Source organism: Pongo abelii, chromosome 1 (assembly GCF_028885655.2).
Source record: "Pongo abelii isolate AG06213 chromosome 1, NHGRI_mPonAbe1-v2.0_pri, whole genome shotgun sequence".
Classification (NCBI taxonomy): Eukaryota; Metazoa; Chordata; class Mammalia; order Primates; family Hominidae; genus Pongo; species Pongo abelii.
The window spans coordinates 52,443,772-52,469,075 of NC_071985.2; the positions used below are offsets into that span (position 1 = coordinate 52,443,772).

The following is a 25,304-nucleotide window of genomic DNA, read 5'->3' on the forward strand; positions in this document are numbered from 1 at the left end:
CAAATTAGAAAACCAAAGTAAATGCAATGTCTTTTGGGGAAGTAAAGTAATTAGGTTTTAAAGTAATGTGACTTAGCTTATCTCACTTTTAGAATTTTCCTTTTATATAAAATTATTCTAATATATTTTGTAAATTAAGCCTGGTATAGGTTAGTTTTTAGATGATGGACCTAAACAGTGGAAATCCTAGTTTTTATTTTCATTGTAATTACCATACCATGTATTTATGGTTATGTATATAAACTGTGACATTACTGTTTGCACAGAGTATAAAATGTTAGACTTTCTCCCCCATTTCTGGGTATGTGGTGTTAACATAATAAACTATCTCAAAACTTAGTGGCCTTAAATAACTATTTTGATATGTCTCACCCTTCTGTGTGTTAGGAATCCAAATTTGGGGTGGGGATTTGCTAGATTAATTCTTCTGTTCTGCTTGTTGTCAGCTGAAGTCACTCAGCTGTTTTCAACTAGTGCATGGTCTGGTCTGGTCTGGGAACACTTCCAAAGTGGCTCACTCAAGGCTGGGTATGGTGGCTCATGCCTGTAATCCTAGCACTTTGGGAGGCCCAGGCGAGTGGATCACCTGAGGTCAGGAGTTCGAGACCAATCTGGCCAACATGGCAAAACCCCATCTCTACTAAAAATAAAAAAAAAAATTAGCTGGGCATGGTGGCACATGCCTGTAATCCCAGTTGCTCTGGAGACTGAGGCAAGAGAATCACTTGAACTCGGGAGGCAGAGGTTGCAGTGAGCCAAGATCACACCCCTGCACTCCAGCCTGGGCGACAGAGCCAGACTCCATCTCAAACAAAAACAAAGTGGCCCACCCATGTGACAGGTCACTTGGTGTTTGTTCTTGGCGAGAATCTCAGCAAGGACTGTTTACCAGGAACCTTAGTTCTTCTCTACTTCGGTCTTTTTTTGAGGCTTCTTGAGCTTGTTTCTATCATAGCAGCTAAGTTCCAAGAGTGAGTATGTGTTCCAAGAAACCTAGATAAAAACTATTAGACTTTATGGCATAGCCTCAGAAGTCTCTGAAAATCACTTCTACCACATTTTGTTGGCCAAACAAATTACTCCAACCTGGGTAGATTTAAAGAGAAGGGAATTAGATTCCATTTTTTAACAGTAGGAGTACCATCGTACTTATGGACATCTTTATTCTACAGTACCTCTAAGTATTTTTTCAGTATTTACATTAATCTTTTTTTTTCTTTTGAGATGGAGTCTCGCTTTGTCACCCAGGCTGGAGTGCAGTGGCGTGATCTTGGCTCGCTGCAACCTCCTTCTCCTGGGTTCAAGTGATTCTTGTGCCTCAGCCTCCCGAGTAGCTGGGACTACAGGTGCCCACCACCACGCCCAACTAATTTTTGTATTTTTAGTAGTGATGGGGTTTCACAATGTTGGCCAGGCTGATCTTGAACTCCTGACCCCAAGTGATCCACCCGTCTCAGTCTCCCAAAGTGCTTCCCGGGATTTACAGGTGTGAGCTGCTGTGCCCAGCCTAGGTGAATCTTTTTTAAAGGCGTCTCTAGCTGTTACTTTTGCCTTCTTTAATCCAAGATTCAATTTATATATACAGCAAATTTCTCACAATTTCTCTGATTTCAGCTTCTAGAAATTGAAGTTAATTATTAATTACAGTATTTGAGTCTGCATAAGAAAGTGTCTTCCCCTTACTAAGTTTCATCATCCTTGGCTATAAAATGTTAATAATGCCAATTGCGTCTATCTCACAGGATTATTGTGAGAATCAAGAAAAATAATCCATGAATTACTTAGCATTGTGCTTGGTACATATAGTATGTGCTATGTCATTATTATTGGTGCTATTACTATAGCAGCCTACCTCTTTTAAAAAACCTGATGAATGTCAAGTTTTTAAAGACTGACCACTTCAAGAGATACATTTTAAAATAATTTTTCTGTGCCTTCTTATTCATATTCTTATTCAAATATATGGCAACACTGAAAAAACCTTTTATTCCTGACATAAGTGACTAAAAAATAATCTATTTCATGGATTTAGAAATTCTGACTAGAATTAAGATACTATGATTATACTATATCCCTACTAGAAATGTAGAGTTGAAATTCAGCTACCTTTAGTACTAATTTAAAATCATTCCTTACTTCCTCTAGAGCATTTTTTTCTGCACAATTAGAATTTAGTTTTACTTTTTGTAAGTTTTCTGTTGGGAGAAAAGTCTCTTTATTGAATTTATATGGCTTTTTTCTCATTACAAGCTTAGTATTACAATTTTTAATTCAGGTTCTCTTAACATTTTGTTTGCATTTTAATTTAGATTTGTAAGAAATCTTTTACTCGAAGACCACACTTGGAGGAACATATGATTCTACATTCTCAAGATAAACCTTTTAAGTGTACCTATTGTGAAGAACATTTTAAATCACGATTTGCTCGGTTAAAGCATCAAGAAAAGTTCCATCTGGGTAAGCAAGTTACTTTTTCTTAAGGCAGTCATGACAATTTTAATTATCACATCATGCTGGAGGAGCCTTCTATAGCTGAATTACTCTTTTTCTTCTAAAAGACTTTTTAAGAGTGGTTTTAGGTTCACAGCAAAATTGAGGGGAAGGAATAGATAGTTCCCATATGCCCTCTGCCTCCACATATGCACAGCCTCCCCCATTATCAGCAGTTCTTCACCAGAATGGTACGTTTGTTACAATCAAAGAACCTACGTTGATACGTCATAATCGCCCAAAGACTCTAGTTTAGACTAGGGTTCACTCTTAGTATTGTATTTTCTGTTGTTTTAGACAAATCTGTAATGACGTGTATCATTATAGTATCATACAGAATAGTTTCACTGCCCCAAAATTTCCCTGTGCTTCTCCATCTGTCTCCCACACCAACCCCTGGCAACCACTGACCTTTGTATTTTGTTTGTTGGTTCATTTTTTTTTTAGATACCTCATCTACTATTTGATAATCTTTTTACTGTCTCCATAGTTTTACCTTTTCCAGAATGTCATATGGTTAGAATCATACACTGTGTTGCCTTTTCAGGTTGCCTTCTTCCACTTAGTATAGTGCTAAATGATACAATTGGCGCTCCATATCTGTAAGTGCCATGTCTGTGGATTCAACCAACTGTTGATCGGAGATATTAAAAAAAAATAACAAAACATAACAATACAACAATAAAAAATAATACACATTTTAAAATATAGTATAACAGTGATTTACATCACATTTCCATTGTATTAGTATTAAGTAATCAAGAGATGATTTAAAGTATATGGGAGGATGTGCATAGTTTCCATGTAAATACTACACCACCTTAGATAACGGACTGGAGCATCCATGGATTTTGGTATCCTGGGCCATCCTAGAACCAGTCCCTCATGGATACCTAGGGAGGACTTTATTCCACTGTCTGGATATACCACAGTTTATCCATTCACTCACTGAAGGATATCTTGGTTGATTCCAATTTTTGGCAATTAAAAATAAAATTGCTATAAACATCTTTGTGTAGGCTTTTATGTAGACTTAGGTTTTCAATTCCTTTGGTTAAATACCTAGGAAAACAGGGGCTGGATCAGATGGTAAGAGTATAATTAGTTTGTAAGAAACTGTCAAATTGTCTTCTAAAGTAGCTGTATCATTTTACATTCCCATGAGAATGTCTGTCACTTCATGTTCTTGCCAGCATTTGGTGTTTTCTGTGTTCCAAATTTTGGTCATTGTAATAGGTTTGTAGTGGTATCTCATTGCATTGATTTGCATTTTCCTGATGCATATAATGTGGAGCATCTTTTCATGTTTATTTACCATTGGTATATCTTTGGTGTGGTGTCTGTTAGGTCTTTGGCCCAATTTTTTTTTTCTTTTTTTTTTTTTTTTTGGTGACAGAATCTTGCTCTGTCTCCCAGGCTGGAGTGTAATGGCGCAATCTTGGCTTACTGCAACCTCCACCTCCCGGGTTCAAGTGATTCTCCTGCCTCAGCCTCCGGAGTAGCTGGGATTACAGGCGCCCGCCACCACGCCCAGCTAAGTTTTTTGTATTTTTAATAGAGACGGGGTTTCACCAGGTTACTCAGGCTGGTCTCGAACTCCTGACCTCATATGACCCACCCGCCTCGGCCTCCCAAAGTGCTGGGATTACAGGCGTGAGCCACCATGCCTGGCTGGCCCATTTTTAAATCAAGTTCCTTACTTATTGTTGAGTTTTGAGAGTTCTTTGTATATTTTGGATAACACTTACTTATCAGATATTTCTTTTCAAGTTTTTCTTTTTAATCTGTGACTTTTCATCATCTTGACAGTTTCTGTGACAGAGGAAAATTTTAATTAAGTCCAATTTATCTATTGTTTATTTCGTGGATTGTGCGAAGTCATTGCCAAACCTAAGGTCATCTACATTTTTGTGATTCATTTTGAGTTCACTTTTGCAAAGGATGTAAGGTCTGTGTCTAGATTTATTTTTTTTGTCTGTGGATATCCATTTGTACTAGGACCATTTCTTAAAACGACTATCTTTACTATATTGTATTGGCTCTGCTTCTTTGGAAAGATTAGTTGACCATATTTATGTATGTCTGTTTCTGGACTCTGTATTCTGTTCTGTTGATCTATTTTTTTTTATTTTTTATTTTTGCCAATACTACACTGTCTTGATTACTGTAACTTTATAGTAAGATTTAAAGCCAAATAATGTCAGCCCTCCAACCTTATTTTTCTCCTTCAATGTTGTGTTGGCTCTTCTGGATCTTTTGCCTTTCCATATTAACTTTAGAATCAGTTTGTTGATATCCACAAAATGACTTTCTGGGATTTTGATTGGGATTGCATTGAATGTATAGATCATGTTGTGAAGTTGAGTCTTTCTTTCCATGAACATGGGATATCTCTTCATTTATTTCATTTTTCTTTGATTTCTTTCATCTGAGTTTTGTAGTTTTCTCATATAGATCTCGTACCTATGTTGTTAGATTTATACCTAAATATTTCATTTTGGGGGATTGTTGAACTACCCTTGGTGAACCTTGAGTATTGGCTTAGGCAAAGAAAGTCATATAAATTGAAATGAGTACTGTATATGTCACAGTTCTTGGAGATGTGTAAATGTGTTTTTGTGTGTGTGTTGGGGAGTTTTTTTGGTTTGTTTTTTTGGTGACACATGTGCCAATGGGCATAAACTGTGCATTTATTCATAGTTGATGTTGCATAGGTTTGTGAGTGCTTAGAATGAGACATTCTTGTTTTGGAAAAAGATAATTTTTCAAGGAGTAGAATAAACTTAGTATATTTGGAATGCACTATAGTATTTAATGAATTACCTCCCTAATGCTTATGGCCAAGGTGGAGAGTTGTGGTCTAGATGGTGGTATACTTTGGTAAATTTATGATTGTTAATCCCACTAATGAATTTTGTCATTACAGGTAGAGGTCCTCTCCATGTTGAATTCATTACTTTTGTTAACAACTTAGATAAAAATATACACTTCATTGCTTATGAAATTTATAGATGTCATAAAGCTATCAAGGGTATTTAGTATACTAGAAAATAAACATATTTTTAAAATCTGTATGCTGTACAATAGGTCAAAACAAATGAAGTTAAAATTAATTAAGAATAAATACAAAGTTAGGCTGTGTGCGGTGACTCACGCCTGTAATGCCAGCACTTCGGGAGGCCAAAGCTGGCAGATCACCTGAGGTCGGGAGTTCGAGACTAGCCTGACCAACATGGAGAAACCTTGACTCTACTAAAAATACAAAATTAGCTGGGTGTGGTGGCGGACGCCTGTAATCCCAGCTACTCAGGAGGCTGAGGCAGGAGAATAGCTTGAACTCAAGAGGCAGAGGTTGTGGTGAGCCAAGATCGCGCTATTGCACTCCAGCCTGGGCAACAAGAGCGAAATTCTGTCTCAAAAATATAAATAAATAAATAAATAAATAGTTGTAAACTTAAGGAAGTGATCTGACTTTTAGTTATTAAGTCTTTAAGAACTATAAAATAGTTTATCATCCAAACTACTCACTTTACAGATGATCTTAAAGGCAGAGGCTTTTTGGACACAGTGTGAACCAATAATGTGATATGATTTACAAAACAAATGTAGTTTTAAACTATATTAATAAAAGTGTATTTTTCAGAATTAGGGAAATAATAGTGTGATTTTGAATTGATCTGGAAAATTGCATTCATTTCTGTATACCACATTTAAGATGGATATTGACAAATATATATTTTAGAGATGGGTAATTTTGGTGATGTAGAGTCTTGAAATCTTATCATGTGAAAAACATGGTCCTTGAAATTTTTTGTCTGGGAAAGGAAGATAGAGCAGCTGTCTTCAAATACTTTCAAGGCACTATTGTGCAACAAGGGATTCTTACTCTTTGTGAGTCTAGTATATAAGACTAGTATATGCTGGAAGATTATTTACCTGAAGCTTAATCTCTCCAAATTGCCTTTACTAAGTTGTTCTTTCATAGTATTCAGTTTCAGCACTTCTAACAAGCCATCATGTAGAAACAGTTTTTATAGTTACCAAACTGTAGTTGACATGTTCATGATTCTGTTTCATGGGAGAAATTTCTTTAGAGTTTAGTTCCAGAAAAAGTAGTTTTTATTGGAGAATTGGTGCACTTCTTTCTTTTTGATTTGAAAATTTTGGGTAATCTTTTTGGTCCTACCTTGTAGAAACATCAGAGGGAACTATAATAACTTTTTAAGTGTTGGAACTTACAAACTAAAGTAACTTGTCTTACACAATAGTTACTTTCCCATCAGTGAAATTATACAAGTATACAAGCATATGCTGAACTTACCTACTAACTGTTAGAGTTGGTGAAGAGGGCATTCTTTAGAAGTGGTTGAACTGGAAGATTTTTATGACTTGTAAGAGATTCTTTTATCATGCTGCAGCATACCAATAATGAGAGGTGTTCCAGAAATGTTAGGCAGTAAGGCTTAGCTACCCTGCTATCTAATGTTCATGGCGGAAAATATACAAGGAAAGTACATTCAACATTCAAAATAGTAAATATTTATGGAACAACTGCTAAATGTATGATCAGCTCTGTGTTAGGATCTGGGGATACTATTTCTGCCAAATTAAATTACGGTGCAATAGATTAATCTAACTAGTAAGTAAATCATTACATTTTAGTACTGTACACACAAATATTTTACAACTGATTAGGTAATTTGTATGATTTTTAATAAGAGTTGACATTTACTGGGTTAGGTTGACATTTACTAGAAGAAAAAGTTTAATAGGTGTGGCATGATGTAGAAGTGGAAGTAGAAGACTTTCTAGCCAGCCTTGTTTTCTGAGTCTGACTTAGCCACTTACTATGTGATCTGGAACAGCCTCTCAGACTTCCAGCTTCCTTATTTGTTAAAATGAAGTTAATATGTACTTCTTAGATACTGTTGTGAGGATTAAATGAGGTACTGTATAAGTGCCAAATGTAGAGCCAGGCATAGTTTTCATTCTCTTTCTCTGAATATGTTGTCATTTCTAGTATTATAATTTTCAGTCTTTCTAAGACCTTTGAGAAATATGGCTTGTGACATAGTAGCTTTGCATTTTGGTCCACTATTATTAATAAACCAAATAGAGTATTTTTATGAGTATTTTCTGTTTGTGTGTGTATACATATGTATACATCTGTATGTATACATATGTATACATCTGTATGTATACATATGTATACATCTGTATGTATACATATGTATACATGCATATATAAAATACTCAAAGCAATATTATATATATATAGAGAGAGAGAGCTTCTTTTGCATTCCATCTCTATGCTTCTGTTCCCTTGAATCACTGTATACTTCAGATAAGTGAGTGCTTCATGCAATTTGGTATATATCACAAACACCTGGAGACCTTATTAAAACGGATTTCCCAGAGTGTCTGACTGAGATAGGTCTGGAGTATGGCCCCAAATTTGTATTTGCATTTGCAACTTGTACAATTTGCAATTTGTACAAGTTCCTAGGTAGTACTGGTGCAAATGGTCTAGATATCACATTTTGATAACGGCTGCTTTAGATTATTCAAAGCAATACTCATACTGTCTACATTAGGAATATACATTCTGTTAAATCAGAGGGAAAGATATGTATGTGATGCAATCTGAACAGTTAAAGGAGAAGAATTTTTAATATATATGAATATATACGTGTAAAAGTTGTAGTTTGGCTTTTAAAAGTCAGATCTTGGCCAGGCATGGTGACTCACGTCTATAATCCCAGCATTTTGGGAGACAGAGGTGGGAGGATCACTAGAGCGCGGGAGTTCAAGACCAGCCTGGGCAACCTAGTGAGATGCCGTCTATAAAAAATAAATAAATAAATAAAAGAGGGGAGGCTGAAGTGGGAGGATTGCTTGAGCCCAGGAGGTTGTTTAAATAGGTTTAGCTGCATGCAAAACTGGATATCCAGTATAGGAAAAAAGTGTAGTTGTTATTTTCTTTGAAGAATCCTGATAAGTAACTGAACATTAAAAAGAATGCTTCATTTCTTCCTTTGCCCAGCTGAAGCCTCCAGCTATACATATAGTCACATTTTATAAAAAGTTTTACTAGTAGATATTTCATTCTTTGACTAACCACACATTTTGTGTAATAACCTTATTTTGGCACTTGTATTTACTTCACCTTTTTTTTTCAGCTGTGCAAATACTGACTTTCCTTTTCTCAGTTTCTTAGAGCCTTTTTTTGGTTCAGAGGAGGTGGAGAGATTTTTCATAATACTTAACACAGTGCTTGATGTGAATTAAGAATCAATAAATACTTGTTGAATGAGTTAATAAATGAGTAAAATATTAGATCCCATGAAAAATGAAATATTAGAGATTTTAAATGAGAATACGTTAAAGATACTTAATACAATGTACATTTTGAGGTCATCTCTCATTTCTAATGTGTAAAACACATTGAAATTTACCCAGAGCTACTGTGGCTACCAAGCAATTTTGCTTATAGTTATGTTTCTGAATTTCAGTGTCTTAATTCTATTTTTTTTCCATTGTGCTATTATGATTAATTCATTAGAATTCTTTCTTCAGTTTGTCCTTCCATATACTGAGACATCTTCTTGCAAATATATAGCTTCTTTGAGCTGTATTTACTAAACTTCTTTTTTACACATTCTTTGTCTTTCTTATATTTTGTCAGTCAGTAGAACACTGTCTTGTCTCCAGTTTTTTATGTGGTAAAATCATAGTGAAATTCAGAATCCAACTAATGTCAGTATTACTATGAGAGGCCTGGGCTTAATTTTGTACAACCAAATAGAAATATTTCCAAACTATAAACTCTCTTAAGTCTTCCATTTGTTCTTCCAAAGTTTTTTATTACCCGCTTTCCCAAAAACTTTAGTATGCAGCCATTTCTACTTTGTTCCAGTCTGATTTCAAACCAGGAATTGGCCATTTCAATTTGTTGACTCATTAGTTTGTTCAGCATTCATTCTGTCTGTTAGATGCTGAGCCCTATACTTAGTTGTAGGGATATGGAAATGTTATTCTAGGAATAAATAACCTAGAAGAGAAATTGCAGTGTATTATGACAGATGCACCAATAGGATAGGCATGAACTTACAGCATACCTATTAAATTTAACTTAGTATCTCCTCTTTAAACTTTAAATGCGCACTTTTTTTTTCCTTTTTAGGTCCTTTTCCATGTGATATATGTGGTCGCCAGTTTAATGACACTGGAAATTTGAAACGTCATATAGAATGTACTCATGGTGGAAAGAGAAAATGGACTTGCTTTATCTGTGGAAAATCAGTACGAGAAAGGTGAAGAATTATCTGCACACCCACAAAAATCCTAGTACTATTATGTAGAAATAATCAATGAATATGATTTATAAGAGGGTAACATAAGACACAAAATGCATGAATTGTGCTTTAGTTTGAAATATAAGGAAAAAAGGAATTACACAAATGTTATGGAAGATGACATGGATTCAAGATTTGCAGGTTTTAGATGGATGATTTAATGTACATATTTTATGTCCTTCTGAAACCCCACTAAAACTAGATTAAGGGTTTTTGTTTGTTTTTTAAAAAGAATAAGCTACAAAGATAGGGAGAACAGAAATGTAACACGAATGACACAGGTTTGGAAGCTATAAAACAGATGGATCAGTGGTAATTGGCTTAGCAGATCTAAGAAAGACAAACCCCAAAGTGGAAATGGAGAGAGGTGAGAACGTAGTTTACATCACAGAATCTATAAATGTGTAGGAAATGGCAGTATTAGGTACCTCGGAACTGGGTTGAAGGAGAGGCAGAACAAGGAGCACTAGATTAAAAACTTTAGAAGTTTTATAAGTAGTGTCATTGGATTCTCTTCCACCATCTACCCATGCCATTGCTACTAGACACCTGTCCCTCTCCCAAGAGTATTGCTAGACCAAACTATGCCACGTAGCTACATGATGGGATATATTCTGCATGCTGAAAGCAGTGATCCTTAGGCCTTATCTCTGCAAATATCTTGGCTTTTAGATTTTATTCTCCAGGCAGCAGATCTGAAGTCTGTTTCCTGAAAATCTGAGCAACCTAAGGGCAAATATATTCCCTAACGAGTGGTACACCCAGATCACCTACAGTGAAGGCTGAGTCATCAAGACCCCCCCATGTCCTTTGCCCTTCTCATCAAATTTTTAGCCTATCATACTTAATCAAGAGCAGATAGTCAAGGATCACAATACATAAGAGGAAAACCTTTAACATAGAAAATAGATTCCAACACAGATAAACAGAAAAAAATATTTAAGGAAACAGATTATTAAAGAAGAAGAAAATTTCAGAAGAAGTAAACAATTACTACTTTTTGCCCCAGTTGAAGATATAGAATCCATTAAATGAGAATAGGATGATATATAAAAGGATCACTCAAGAAATAATTTAGAGCTCTTAGAAATTCAAAGCATGATGTCCAAAGTATAGACTCAATGGAAGAGTTAAACGACAAAAAGTAGAGCAAAAGCCAGCAATATAAAATAAGGCTTAGAACATTAGAGGATCAGGCAAGTCTAGCATCTGAATAATAGGAGTTTTAGAAAGAAAGAACAGAGAAAATAGAGGGGGAAAAATCACCATTGAAATACTTCAAGATGATTTCCAGAACTGAAAGGTACGAGTTTGAGTTTGCCAGATAGAAATGACACATCATATGCTTAGATGAAAATAGACCTGTACCAAGGTACATCACTATGATATTTCAGACATGCGGAACAAAGGGAAGCTTTTCTATGCTTCTAGAGAGGGAGAAAAGTCACATACATTGATTAGAACTGCTTAGACTTTTAACAACATCAACACTAGAAGTAGGACCATAAAGTAGTGTGTTTAAAATTCTGAATGAAAATAATCTCCAACCTAGAGCTCTGTTCTCAAACTAACCAATCAAATCTCAAGATAGAATAAAGATATTTTCATGGTGTCAAAAAATAAGCTTTTAATATACTCTTTCTCATAAAGCTACTGAAGGGTGTGCTCCACCAAAATGAGGGAATAAACTCATAAAGAGGAAGACAAGGGAAATAGTTGTAACATGGGAGAGAAGCAAAGACAGAACACAGGAGGATGGTGAAAGAAGATCCCAATATGTCAGGTGTGCAGCATATGTAATGGGTAGACCATACCATTAGTAGTATGACCCAAGACATTATGGGGATTATTGCCACCATCCCTGCTAGCATGTATCTTCTTTTAACTAGGGAACAGAATGTTAGAAAGGTCTGATTTATTATCTGTACTGTGCCTCTGTCTAGTACCTCTGTGTGCTCATGAGGTTCCTACTCTTATACTTTATGCCCTTTTCTTTGATTTAACTGACGATACTCATTTCATAGAAATGTCTTTGTTTTGAGCTATCCATGAGAATTAGAGGTAGGTCATGGTAAGCTTAGAAGGAAAATGTATGGAGCAGCCTACTTACTTTGACTCTATTTCTGCCAGACTTTCAGTAGCTGGTCTATTCTAGCTCTGCCAGATACTCCAACTATGGTGAACCCTTTGTTTTCCAGTACTTTTCATCACTTTAATTACTGACATGCCAGAAGGAGCTAGACTCTGATCTGGAGATCCTGTTCATACTATCTTCTGGGCCCTTTATCTAAATAGTGGCAATATTGTTAGGTTTGTGCTTGTTACTCAGGTTTTCAAAAGCACATGATATCTTGTTTAGTTTTTTATTCTCTCTGTATATATTATTTCTGAAGGGGTTGGTAAGGAGGATGAGATCAGGGAGAAGTAGGGGTAGACAATCTAAGGTACTAGTAATGTTCTTATTCTGCATATAAGTGTTTACTATTCTTTAAACAGTACTTATAAATTTTTTACTCTTCAGTATATAACAGTTTTGTAATTAAAAAATGAGAAATGCCATTTTCTTAAAATAGCAGCTATTATGGTCAAATAGGAAAATCAGTACACTATATGAAAACATTTATACATTGATAAATTATAAAGTTTATTATATATATTATACATTCATTTTTCCCCTTAAAGATCTTTCTGTAAAAAGAAAAAGCAAACAAGGCAAAACAAGAATCCCAAAGATAACCTTTCCATCTTTTACTATAGCTATTTAATAGGTAGGGATCTGGGAATATCTTTAGAGATATTTTCCACAAAGCTGGGTGTATCTACAGACTATCATATTGGTGGGCCTTGTAGAAGAGCACCATCTACTGGCAAAACTCTACTTTTATTTCAGATTCATCCTTTAAACTTACTAGGTATGGGATTGAAATAAAAACCAAGTACAGTCATGCGCTGCTTAATGATAGTGCTATGTTCGGAGAAATGCATTGTTAAGCAGTTTTGTCATCACTCAAATACAGAGTGTACTTATGCAAACCTAGATGGTATAGCCTACTACACATGTAGGCTATGTGGTTTAGCCAGCCTATTGCTCCCAGGCTACAAACCTGTATAGCATGTTACTGTACTGAATACTGTAGATAATTGTAGCAGAGTGGTAAGTATTGATATATTTAAACATACTTAAGCATAGAAAAAGTACTATAAAAATGGTATAAAATATAAAAAAGAATATATGTGTTTGTGTAGGTTACCGATCGTGAGTAGAGCTTGCAGGACTGGAAGTTTCTCTAGGGGAGTCAGTAAGTGAGTGGTGAGTGAATGTGAAGGCCTCAGAAATTACTGTACACTAATGTAGACTTTATAAACACTGTACATTTAGGTTTCACTAAGTGCATTAAAATTTTTTCCCTCAAATTAACAGCAGCTTACTGTAACATTTTTATTTTATAAGCTTTTGATTTTTTTAACTTTCTTACTCATTTATAGTAACACTTAGCTTAAAACACACATTGTACAGCTGCATAAAGATATTTTATTTTCTATAAGCTTTTTTATATTTTTAAATTTTTTATTTGTTTTACTTTTTAAACTTTTTTTTGGTTAAAAACAAAAGACACAAACACAAACATTAGCCTAGGCCTACACAGGGTCAGGATCATCAATATCACTGTCTTCCACCTGCGCATCTTGTCCCATTGGAAGGTCTTCAGGGGCAGTACATGCATAGAGCTGTCATGTCCTATGGTGACAATGCCTTCTTAGAGAATACCTCTTGAAGGACTTGCCTGAGGCTGTTTTACAGTTAGCTTTCTTTTTTTTTTTAATAAGTAGAAGAAGTACACTCTAAATAATGATAAAAAGTATAGTAAATACATGCCAATAACATAGTCGCTTATCATTATCAAGAATTATGTACTGGACACAATTGTATGTGCTGTGCTTATATATAATTGGCAATGTAGTAGGTTTGTCTACAACAGCATCACCACAAACATGTGAGTAATGTATTGTGCTATGATGCCACTAGGTTGTAGGAATTGTGTAGCTCCATTGTAATCTTATGGGACAGTATTGTTTATGTGGTCTGTCATTGATTGAAATATCATTATGCAGTACATGACTATAGTAGTGATAGCTAAAAGCCTGCAGAGGTCAGTCATATTTCCCTTTCGCTTTATTTCCCCTTAAAATAACTTTGTCCATTATTACTCAGCACTTTAGATATGTGGGGAAGCTCTGAAGGGTAGAACTGTAGGAATTGCTAGTGATGTACTTTGAGGGGTACTGGTTTTATAGTAGCCCATCCAGGGCCAGTGGGGCAGGAAGACTTAGGAATAGCAATAATTATATTCTGTATATAGGTTCCTTTTTCACATCAGCACCTGGAAGTTAGAAATACCTACAACATTTTCTTTGCTTTAAAACATTTTTTCAACAAATACTAAGCACTTATTTGGAAGAAATAGTACTGATAAACTGGATTACTTAAATATTATTAAACCCTCTCTATCAAAATTCAGATCAACTTAATTCATTGTCATAATGAGCATTTTAAAATTATACTTCTTGAAAGTCTGCTTAAGTTGTGTAATTAAATCTCTGAGCAAACCAGTGGCAAATGGGGCCGAAGTATTTTTTGTTTTTAAGGAGAGAGAGCTATAACAAGCATGTTTGTATACTAGTGAGAATAGAAAAGAACAAAATTATTGTAAGAAAGAGGAGAGAATTGCCATAATATCAGTTAGCTTGAATACCTTTCTAGTAAGTTTTCCAGAAATCTGTTTACTATATATATTGGCATTTTAAAAATCTTTGAATATACATATTTTAATGCAGAACTACTTTGAAAGAACATTTGAGAATCCATAGTGGAGAAAAGCCTCACCTTTGTAGTATTTGTGGGCAAAGTTTTCGTCATGGAAGTTCGTATAGGTAAGTAAAACCATTTTTTCCCTTTATTAAGTAAGATAGAATTATATCTCTATTTTAGTTCTATTTTCTTATTACTTTGTTGAATTGAAACATTTCTTAGCCCTTATGATATGCAAAGTTGTGCAAAAACTTTACCGCATAGATTTTTGTTTTTTTACTAAACATTTTATTATCTTTATTCTGTGGTATAAAATATTATTAAGTATTTTCTCACACCAAGTTTGCAGAAGGCTTTACTAAGGCATTATTTAAATATTTATTTCATTACTTTTCCCTGAATGAAAATTCAGTTAAACTTAGTGTATTTCTCTACTCTTTACTATCAAAGAATATTTTAATATGAAAGTAAGACAAAAAACTCCCCATTCTCAATTTTCAAGTCTTCTGTGCATTAATAGTGATTATAACTTATTTAGTTATTTTTGTGGTTGAATCCTTGACTGTATTTGCAGTTTATGAAAGTTTTTTTCTAAATAAATAATATGTAACTACTTCTGAATGTGTGTACAGTTTTAATTTTTATTAAAATGTTATAAGGCTTTAATATATACACTTTCATTTATTATTTATCTTGCTTTAAGTTTAAATTGAATACTTCCCCTTTAGAGGTAGTCTAGTCAGTTGGTCTTGGTAAAATCAACACTTATTTTGACAATTTGCAAGGGAAAGCTATTCCTTTCATTAGAATATATATAGAGAGAGAGGCTCTGGAGATAAAATTAATTCAAGTTAAACTAATCTTAATAATCTAAGCCTTTTATACTGTCTTTGGGTGACTATAAAATGAGCCCCATTTTGTTCTATTGGTGTGAAGAAAAGCAGTAAGATGTAATTTTCATAAAGTTGAGTTCTTATAAAAGAAAATTCTTAAATATCAGTTTGTAGTTGATAACAATTATCCAGAATAGGACAGATTCTCCATTATTTGCTCTATTAGTCTGTTTTCACACTGCTATAAAGACATACCTGAGACTGGGTAACTTACAAAGAAAAAAGGTTTAATTGACTCACAGTTCCGCATGGCTGGGGAGGCCTCAGGAAACTTATAATCATGGCGGAATGTGAAGGTGCAAGCAAGGCATGTCTTACCTAGGCGAAGCAGGAGAAAGAGAGAGTAGGGGCAACTGCTGAACACTTTTAAAGCATCAGATCTTGTGAGAACTCACTGACTGTTACAAGAACAGCATGGGGAAACTGCCCCCATGATCCAGTTACCTGCCACCAGGTCCCTCCTTCAATATGTGGGGATTACAATTTGAGATGAGATTTGGGTGGGAACACAGAGCCAAACCATACCATTTATTGTATCATTTGCTGTCATCATGATATGCCTAGTCACTTGTACACTTACTTCATTTGTCTGATTCTAATTCCTTTCTGATTACTCCTACTTTTGATATTTTTGAGTCTTGGCTAGTCAGCTAGATAATAACCTTAGACATTTGATAGATTCAGTGAACTAGATTTAGGATCTAATATGATGGGAAGGAATAATGTTGAGAAGTGGTTTGAGCATATACAAATGTTGAAATGCTTTCTTGAAGGAGATGAGTAGGGACCTGGGGTCAGGTGGTAAAAGACTGAAAAGGACTCTGAAAGTCATAGAAATAAAGCCAATAATGTATGAGTGATTGAGTAGACAGCTCAGTTTTCATTGTTTATTCATCATTTATTCATTATTGAGCTTTCTCCTTCTATGTCACCAGTTTTAATGGTGTTCAATTTTTTTTTCTTTATAGACTTCACTTACGAGTACATCATGATGATAAAAGATATGAGTGCGATGAATGTGGAAAAACATTTATCCGTCATGATCACCTTACAAAGCACAAAAAAATACATTCAGGTATACCATATTTTGTAATGCTAGTTCCAAAATCCTTTTTAAATACTTGAAAGGAACATAATATGACGTTATGTTTATATTGGCTGTAAGTTTAATAATTTGGTTTATGCTCATCACTTCTTTGTAATTCTGGTTCTAAAAACATTTTTTAAAAAGCATCCAAAAGGGACATAATTTTATAACATATTCACTGTAATTTTAATTATTTGGTAACCCTTTGTGACTATAAAGTGTAAAGTTTAATTTTAAATAAATTCTCAAAATTTGCATTTTGCATATTACATGGATATATCTAATAATTGCTATTGACACTTCCCTAAAGGGAGAAGCCATGAAAATTTTTCTCATTTTGATTGGATTTGAGAAGAAGTTGGTGAAACTTACATGTTAAAAGGGAAATCATTAAAATTGGGTGTTAAAAGTGTATATTATAGTGAATTTTAAAACGCTGTCTTTGCAGAAGAGTACTTTAATAATCCTGACCAATTTCAGATCTTTATACTGTATAATTTTTATATTCTGGGGATTTCTTTCATATTTTCCTCTCAGATTGATGTTCAGGAAGTGCTAAGAGAGCCAACTCTGTGAGCACAATAATGGGAAAGAGCCATCTCTATGAGCACGGTAGAACAGGTGATTATTATTATTTTAAACATAATTTTTGAATATGAAGTATGCAACAGATAGTAATTATTTTCTGAGATGATCTCAGTGAGGTAGGTTGCAGTTGTTATCACCACTTCTAACAGGTACTAAAAATCTGATGACTTTTTCCATTGGAATTATGCCTTTTTATTTTTATGAGGAGAATTCTTAATTTCTAAGTCTAGAGGCCACATGCTTTAATTGCACACTGGTATTGAGACAGTGATTGTTTTTTAAAACCAAGCCTTTGTAAGTAAATGTAAGAATAGAGATGAGAGATTGGACTTATGTAGAATTTTTCATTATGTTTGTATTTTGGCTCATTGCAAACGTAAGAAATCCTCACAGATGAAAAATCTTCTAAAAGTAAAGTACAAAGATCTGAAAATGTTTGGGTCCTTTTTATAAACAGTAAGACAGCCTCATCTTAATTTAATGTATATCAATTTGAGCTGTTTGATATACAGACATATGTATATATATTTAAAATTCCTAGGTTTTGAAGTAGTTTAATTTATCTTGCTCTGTTACATTGAAAGGTATGATTTGAAGTGTACAACAAAAGGCTATTGATTCCTTTTCCAAGCGGGGAAAAGATTCACATCCATGCAATTAAGCATAAATTTTTTGAAGAAAGTTATTTGAGTAAGGAATATAAAGCAAATAGTGCAGAATAAAATGTGGCTTTACTTTCCTGTTATATTTGACATCATGTGATCTTACTGTTTGATAGTTTGTTTCTGGGGATAAAAACCTGAGATGTATATTATAATAAAAATATTTGGGTCTTTATTTTAAGGTGAAAAAGCTCATCAGTGTGAAGAATGTGGAAAATGTTTTGGTCGTAGGGATCATCTCACTGTTCATTACAAAAGCGTACACCTTGGAGAGAAAGTGTGGCAAAAGTAAGTGAAAAAGCAAAATGTCTCATAGTTTACATTGGCTAAGTCTCTGAGGGAAGTTGTAACTTTTTTTGTTTACTTTGTTTAATTGAAGTTAAGTTAGCCAGTTCTCTTTCTCTACATTCTGTAGCATCTCTATAGACCTAAAAGAATTCAGCAAGCATATATTTTCCTCCTTGTTTTCAGTTAATTCAAAGGCCAGGGAGGTGACATGCAAGTTAACAATAATTAATAAAAAATCTTGGCATTTGGTTGCTGAGGCTCTTTGAGAGCTAAATATACTGCCTACATATTATACTTAATAAGACAGCAATTGTTAGGAAATGTTTGCAGTCAGAATTTAAACTTGTTTCTAATCATACTAAGCATTTAAAATATTATTTTATTTGAAGGCACGGTGTGCTATCTTGAACATCAGCTTTTTAGTATAATTTAGATATCCAAGTTTAACTGAGGTTAGTTGCTAAGTGTAAATCGTTCAAGTAATTCATGTTTTTGGATTAGGCATTTGGGCAAATGATAAATAACAGACATGTTCTAAAGTGCCAAGAGACTTAACTTAATAGTCCTGAGCGTAATTAGCAAAATGTACATAGTATATATAAATGTAGTAAATCAAAGACCAATTTAAAGAATAGTAGAAAGTGTTGATTTGTAATCATTTTTTACATTTTCATGTGTTGGTTTATTTATTATTTCATTAATTTTGTTCAGTGATTCACTCATTGAATCAATGTATTCATTGAACTCTTGTATTTTGTATATGTAAGGAATGCTAGTAAATGCTGGGATGTAAAGATATGCTGTTTAAAAAAGGAAATAGTAACTTCAATTCATTGTGCAAATAGACTTAAAACCACAGGCTCACTTACTCCAAAGGTCCTAAAACTTTTTTTTCTTCATGATTTCTTTATAACCTTACAAATTATTTGGCACAGGAGCTTTTAAAAATATAAATTATATAATAATATAATATGAATATATTTTAATGTATTAATATATCTTAATATAAATTATAATGTAAGATAATATAAAAATATAAATTATTGTTTAAACAAATTATTTGAATCATTAGAAATAAAACATTTTCAAATATTAATTCATTTGCTATCATATGCTAACTAGCAATTTTTTGAAAAATAACTACAAAACAAAATATGAAAAGAGCAACATTATTTTACATTTTTATAAATCTCTCATGGCTTAATAGAAGACTGCAGCATTGTCATATCTGTTGTGATATGTTATTTTGGTTGAAGCAATGAAGAAAACCCAGCCTTACACAGATATGTAGTTGGAAAAAAGAGGAATATTGTTAATAGTCTTCTCAGATAATTGTAGATCTTACTCTTTATTACTACACTAAAACTAAACAAGTGGTAGTTTCCTAAAGGTAGTTGTAAGGTGGAATGTGAAACAGGATTAATGAGGTTTTCAACTCTATTACATTCAATCTCTTGGTCTCTTGTACATTGAATGGATTTTTTTTTTTACCAAGCATAATTTTGTAAGATCATGTGTTTGTTATTGAGAAAATATGGGCTCACTGAGTTATGCAGATTTTCCAAATGTTAGCACATTTCACAGCATACTATTAACAGATCACATTTGTTAATACTGCCTCCAGTCTCTCAGAAAAGAGTACTGGAAAGCTGTCAAGATCACAGTGGTAAATACAAGTATTCCGAAGTTCTTATATTAGCTTGAAAGCTCAGATTTTATCATTGATAGCAAAGATTGTTGGTTGTTTGTCTTGAAGTGACCAGCTCACTTCATTTAATTTTTGAGAGGTGCTTTTCCTTGAGACAACCATCATGTTTTGGTATGTAGTAGAAGTGCTTCATTTGTACTTCTCATTTTATCAGAGAATATTTAAGAGGCCTCGACCTGAAAGGTCAAAATATAATAAAATTAGTAATCTTACTCTTTCATTACATTTTTTTCTTTCTGTGAGTATATGGTTGTAAAGAATACAATTATTAGTAAATTTTAATAGTACTGCTTTATTTAGAGCTAAGTAAGATACTAGCAGTGTACCAGCAGTTTACCCACTGTTCCTTTTGCATCATAGTGTCAATGCCAACATAGTAAAAAAGGCAGATAATGTCTTATTATTTTGAAAAAAATGTTGATCTTGTGGACCCTGTGAAAGGAGTTTTGGGACCTACCATCACCTTTTATTTAACAGGCCTGCAGATCTATCTGCTGGCCTAGATAATTGAGGAACTAGAATCTGTAGACTCTACTTTTTTTGCAAGGGCGAGCTAATGGTGGTAGATCTAGAATATGGAGCCCTATGTATCATTTTTGTGGAACTTGTACTTCATTCTACGTGATAACAAGCCAATGAAAATTTTAAACAAAAGAGTGACGCCGTTGGATTTGTATTTTAGGTATATCGCTTTTACTGATGTATAGAGGTTGGATTTGTGATGGATAAGTCTGGAGGCAAGTATATCAACCAGTTAGAGAGCTGTTATAATCTGAGAAAAAGATGCTGAGGGACTAAACTCAGGAGTTGCATTAGTAATGAAAAGTTACGTTTATTTGATAAATATTTAGGCCCTTGTTAGCAATACTTCATGACTGGCTTTGGGGAGTAAAGGAATAAGGGCAGCCATGGATGATTTCTATTTTCAAGCCTGGGTGGGTGATTCTAGCCACTGAGATAAGAGAATAGAAGAGATGGTTAATTTATAGAGGGAAATGATGAATTGGTTGGTGTTTATTGACTTCGAGATGCTCAATATAAATTCTCAACATAAAATTTGATAGATAGTAGTCTAAATCTCAGTAATGAAGTTTGGGCTATGGATAAAGATTAAAGGTTGTGAGCATATCAAAGAGTGCTAAGGATTAACACCCCTCCAACCACCAATTATTTTTCTAATCTTTGCTTCTAAACTTTTTTATGGTGACTACCTCAGTAACCACTTCTTCACATTCCAGCCACTGTTGCAATCTGACCTCTGATCTTATTTTGCTCAAACAGTTATCAGTATGACTTCCTTGTTGCCAAATCCAATAGGCATTTTTAAGTTCTTTTTTTACTGACATCTCTGCTTCAGTTGGAATTGTTTATCCTCTCCTTCCTTGAAAATCTGTATGGCTTAGCATCCATGTGGTAACGACAAGGTATATTTTCATAGGGTCTAAGCCATGCAAGGCCCTACAGAATTTATATTAAGTCCACTGTGAGGAAGTTAAAGTGTTTTGTACATGTTTGTGTTGAAAATATCACTTTGTTCATAGTAGAGAGCAAGGTTTCTCAGCCCAAACACTGTTGACATTTTGGATCAAGTAATTCTTTTCTTGTGTATTGTAGGACGTTTCTCAATATTCATGGCTTCTACCCATTATATGCCAGTAGCACTTATTCTCCTATTCCCAGATGTGAAAAACAAAAACGTTTTCAGGCATTGCCACATGTTTTATGGGGAGCAAAATTGCCCCCAGTCGAGTACTACTTCCTTTTTCTCTATGTGCCCATGGTGACCCTGTTTGTATCTCTGTTTATATTTACCATGGATATGAATGGAATAAGGTAAACCAAGAACACTGGTTAGGAGTCTTTTGCCAGGGTTATTATTCACAACCTCAATTCACAAAATCCAAATTATCTGTGTAAATGTTTGTTTCAGGAGTTTAACACCAGCCTGGGCAACAAAGTGAGACCCTGTCTCTACAAAACAATAAAAGAAAATAAATTATCTGGGTGTGGTGGCATGTACGTGTAGTCTCAGCTACTCAGGAGGCTGAGGTAGAAGGATAGCTTGAGCCCAGGAGTTCAAGGCTGCAGTGAGCTATTATGATGCTGCTGCAACCTAGTCTGGGTGACAGAACAAGACCCTGTCTCTAACAAAAATAAAAACAACCATCTGTTTCATCAAGTAGAATTAAGTTCATCTAGGACAGTGCTTTGCATGTTGTCTTATAAATGTTGGGTTGGATGAATTGAAAAATGAGGGACATTTAAAATCCTAGGCATAGTATGTTGGTATTTCGTATTGGTAACAATGTTCTAAACATTTCCAGTAAAACTCAATGGATATGTTGAGAGCAAACTGTTTTACAGAAGATTAAGTAGCCCAGGTTTGACTTATTTTGCCATGTATTCATTCCATATGAATTCCTTCTGAGGTGTGATGATATGGCTTTCTCAATAACTGCCACTTAAATGATAATTATTTTATAAATATCTCAATTCTCACAATAAAATTTTCAGTTGAGAACTGTTTAACTCAAAGACACTTCTTAGGCACTATGCTGTGGTGCTTACTAAGTTAACTTTTCGGTAACTTATTGCTTTATTTCTGTCTATTATTTTGTAGTAAAAATAAAGGACTAATATTTCATTTTTAAATTTAGGTATAAAATTTATTTTATTTATAAGTTCAAATTTACAATTTTTTTGTTAGGACATGAACTGATGAGAGCAATTTCACCTTTTTGATAAATGCGGGTTTTGAAATTGCTGCAGATTCTTTTTGATCAGCCTGAGCATCTATTTTTTAAATTTAGTTAAGGTGTAATTTACAGAAAGAGAAATTCATTCTTTTTAGTGTATAGTGTATAATTCTGCAAGTCATGTAATCATCACCACAATTAAGATATGGAATAGTTTCATCACCACAAAATTTCTGCCATGTCCCTTTCTAGACCACTCTTCATTTCCCCTTTAGGCCACTCTTGATCTGTTTCTACCTTATAATTTTTCTTTTTGTATATTTGGATAGCTCGTAATAATAAAAGTTCAGTGACTTAAAGCAGTTGAAAATCTACGGACCTCTTTTTATAGATTCGTTTGTTGGATGTAACTGGAAGAGGAAGAACCAGAGGCAAGCTAAACATATTAAAAGTATTTCCATGTTTCTTTGGAGTTCTATACTTTGTTAATGTGAGAATTATATACACAGTTGTAAATGAAGTTGCAACTTATTTTCATTATGTTATTAATATAATTAATATTATTGTCATATTTATTATAGTTATTAAAATTATATTGAAAAACTCAAATCTTTTTATTTTCTTAGATATAAAGCAACATTTCATCAATGCGATGTTTGTAAGAAAATTTTTAAAGGCAAATCAAGTCTGGAAATGCATTTTCGAACGCATTCAGGTAAAATTTAATGAATAGTTCATAGATATATATATATAGAGAGAGAGAGAGATATAGTGTAATCAGAAGTAAAATATAGGCATTTACACTTTGTTGTTCTTGGTTAAATTTCTTTGGTTTTCCCCATTAAGATTTTTACTTATTATATTGAAGTTCACGCCATGACTGAACAAGATTCTCATCTTCTATTCTCTATTATGTAAGCTTCAATACTTTTAAATATTTTACAAAACTTGAGAAAACTTTTTCCATAAGATATTTACTCAACTTTTAGTTGTAATTTTCCCTTTTCTGATTGTTTTATGATTCTTCTTTATTTTGCTTTCTGAAGGCTTTTCTTAAGCCTTCAGATTAAATTCCTTGTTATCTTTTATTTTCTTCTCTTTTAAAAGAGTAATGCAAATATGACCTCATTGTCTTGTTTGCCAAGTTACCATCGTTTCATTTTCCTTTTTACATAGCCAGTCATGATTTATAGGTAGTTATAGTAAAAGGCTTTGCCTCAGCTGCTTTCCAGAAGTTGTCATTTGCGAAATCTTTCTTTTTTCTCCGTTGGGAATGTTACTACATTTTGAAATACAGAATATGTTAGATTCTTTCTTACATATTGTCTGAATACTTGTTTGCCTTTACATATAAATTAACATTTTTAAAACCTTGTTTTCCTTAAGAAACAAGCCCATTTATGTATTTATGGCTGCTTTGTTTTATATTCAATTCGGATTTTGTCAAGCTGCTATTCTGGAAGAGAAAAATAAGTGATTTCATAAATATTAGAATGGGAAATAACTGAATTTGGGCAATATTAGTAGCAAATAGTTGCAGTAAAGGATTTACTACTGATACAGTGCTGCTGTTAAAAGCAAAGTTACACCCCTCTCCAAATAAATAAAAGGCATAATTTGGGAGAGCATAAATAAAAGTGTAAAATGAGGAAATGAACTTGATGGTATCTTCCATATCTTTTGTAAATAATTAACCTAATAGAACTCATGACTTGAAAGAGACGGTGAACTTACAGAAAGTTAATTTCAAACCATTGATGATTTAAGAACTGTACAACTTGAGTAGAAATTTAGTGCTGGCTACATTGCATCAAAATTTTTAAAAACACTGATTTATAGTGATTGGCTGGTGGCCAGTGACAATGTGGAGCATCAATCTCTGGATATTTCACAGTTAATTGGAATTAGAAGACAAGTCTCTCTGCCCTTTGAAAATTGAGGACATTAGCTCTATGATGGAATAAGACAAAGGCTATGGCTATTATGAAATGAGAGGGAAAAATAATAGAAGGCAAGAGTCAGCAAATATTTGTTGAGGGCTAGATAGTAAATGTTTTAGGCTTTGCAACTAATAGTCTGTCACAATCATTCAGCTCTGCTGTTGTGATGTGAAAGCAGCCATAGACAATGTGTAAACAGGTGAAGCATGCCTGTGTTCCAATAAAACTTTATTTACCAACTCTCAATCTAAAGTGACCAACAGTCTACCCAGACAGGACTTCACAGAGCGGCTTTTGCAAGAAATGGTCACCATGTTCCCAAGTCCATTTTTGAGATTTATAGGTTCAGAAACTCAATTTTATCTGTGTATTGAGAGTTATAAGTATTGTGAGTAATTCTTCACAGTAAACACTGGGAATAGATTAGCCAGAATGTCATTAATTTACATTCTAGAAAATGAGATATTAATGTTTACTAGCTAGGGTATCTTTATCAAGGAAGCAGAATTGCTGAGTTTATTAATCAGAAGGAAAATTGCCAAATGTAGAGATAGAGTAAAATTAGATAGTAATTTTATGGGATAGTTTATCCAGGAAATGGTGAAGGATTTTGAACCATCCTTACCCTCATAGCAGGTGACCAGAAAAATTTTGTTCTTCAGATTTTTTTTTCCTTAGTTGGGATACCCTTAGTTCATTATATATATATTGCTGAATTTTTGTTTTTTAGAATTTCCTTAACTAGATTTCCTCTATAACTTTTTTTCTTCTGTTAGTATGTCTTTTC

The 25,304-nt window shown here is 33.7% G+C and overlaps 1 protein-coding gene across 1 annotated transcript in view; it reads left to right on the plus strand.

The window, feature by feature from the left end:
* The window catches only part of ZBTB41 (zinc finger and BTB domain containing 41), a 52,258-nt gene that overhangs the window by 10,750 nt on the left and 16,204 nt on the right, over positions 1-25,304 (plus strand). The window contains exons 5-10 of the mRNA XM_024238644.3: positions 2,310-2,457; positions 9,674-9,803; positions 14,682-14,777; positions 16,517-16,623; positions 18,068-18,173; positions 23,204-23,292. Coding sequence (XP_024094412.1) covers positions 2,310-2,457; positions 9,674-9,803; positions 14,682-14,777; positions 16,517-16,623; positions 18,068-18,173; positions 23,204-23,292 — 676 coding nt within the window. The remainder of the gene's footprint in view (positions 1-2,309; positions 2,458-9,673; positions 9,804-14,681; positions 14,778-16,516; positions 16,624-18,067; positions 18,174-23,203; positions 23,293-25,304) is intronic.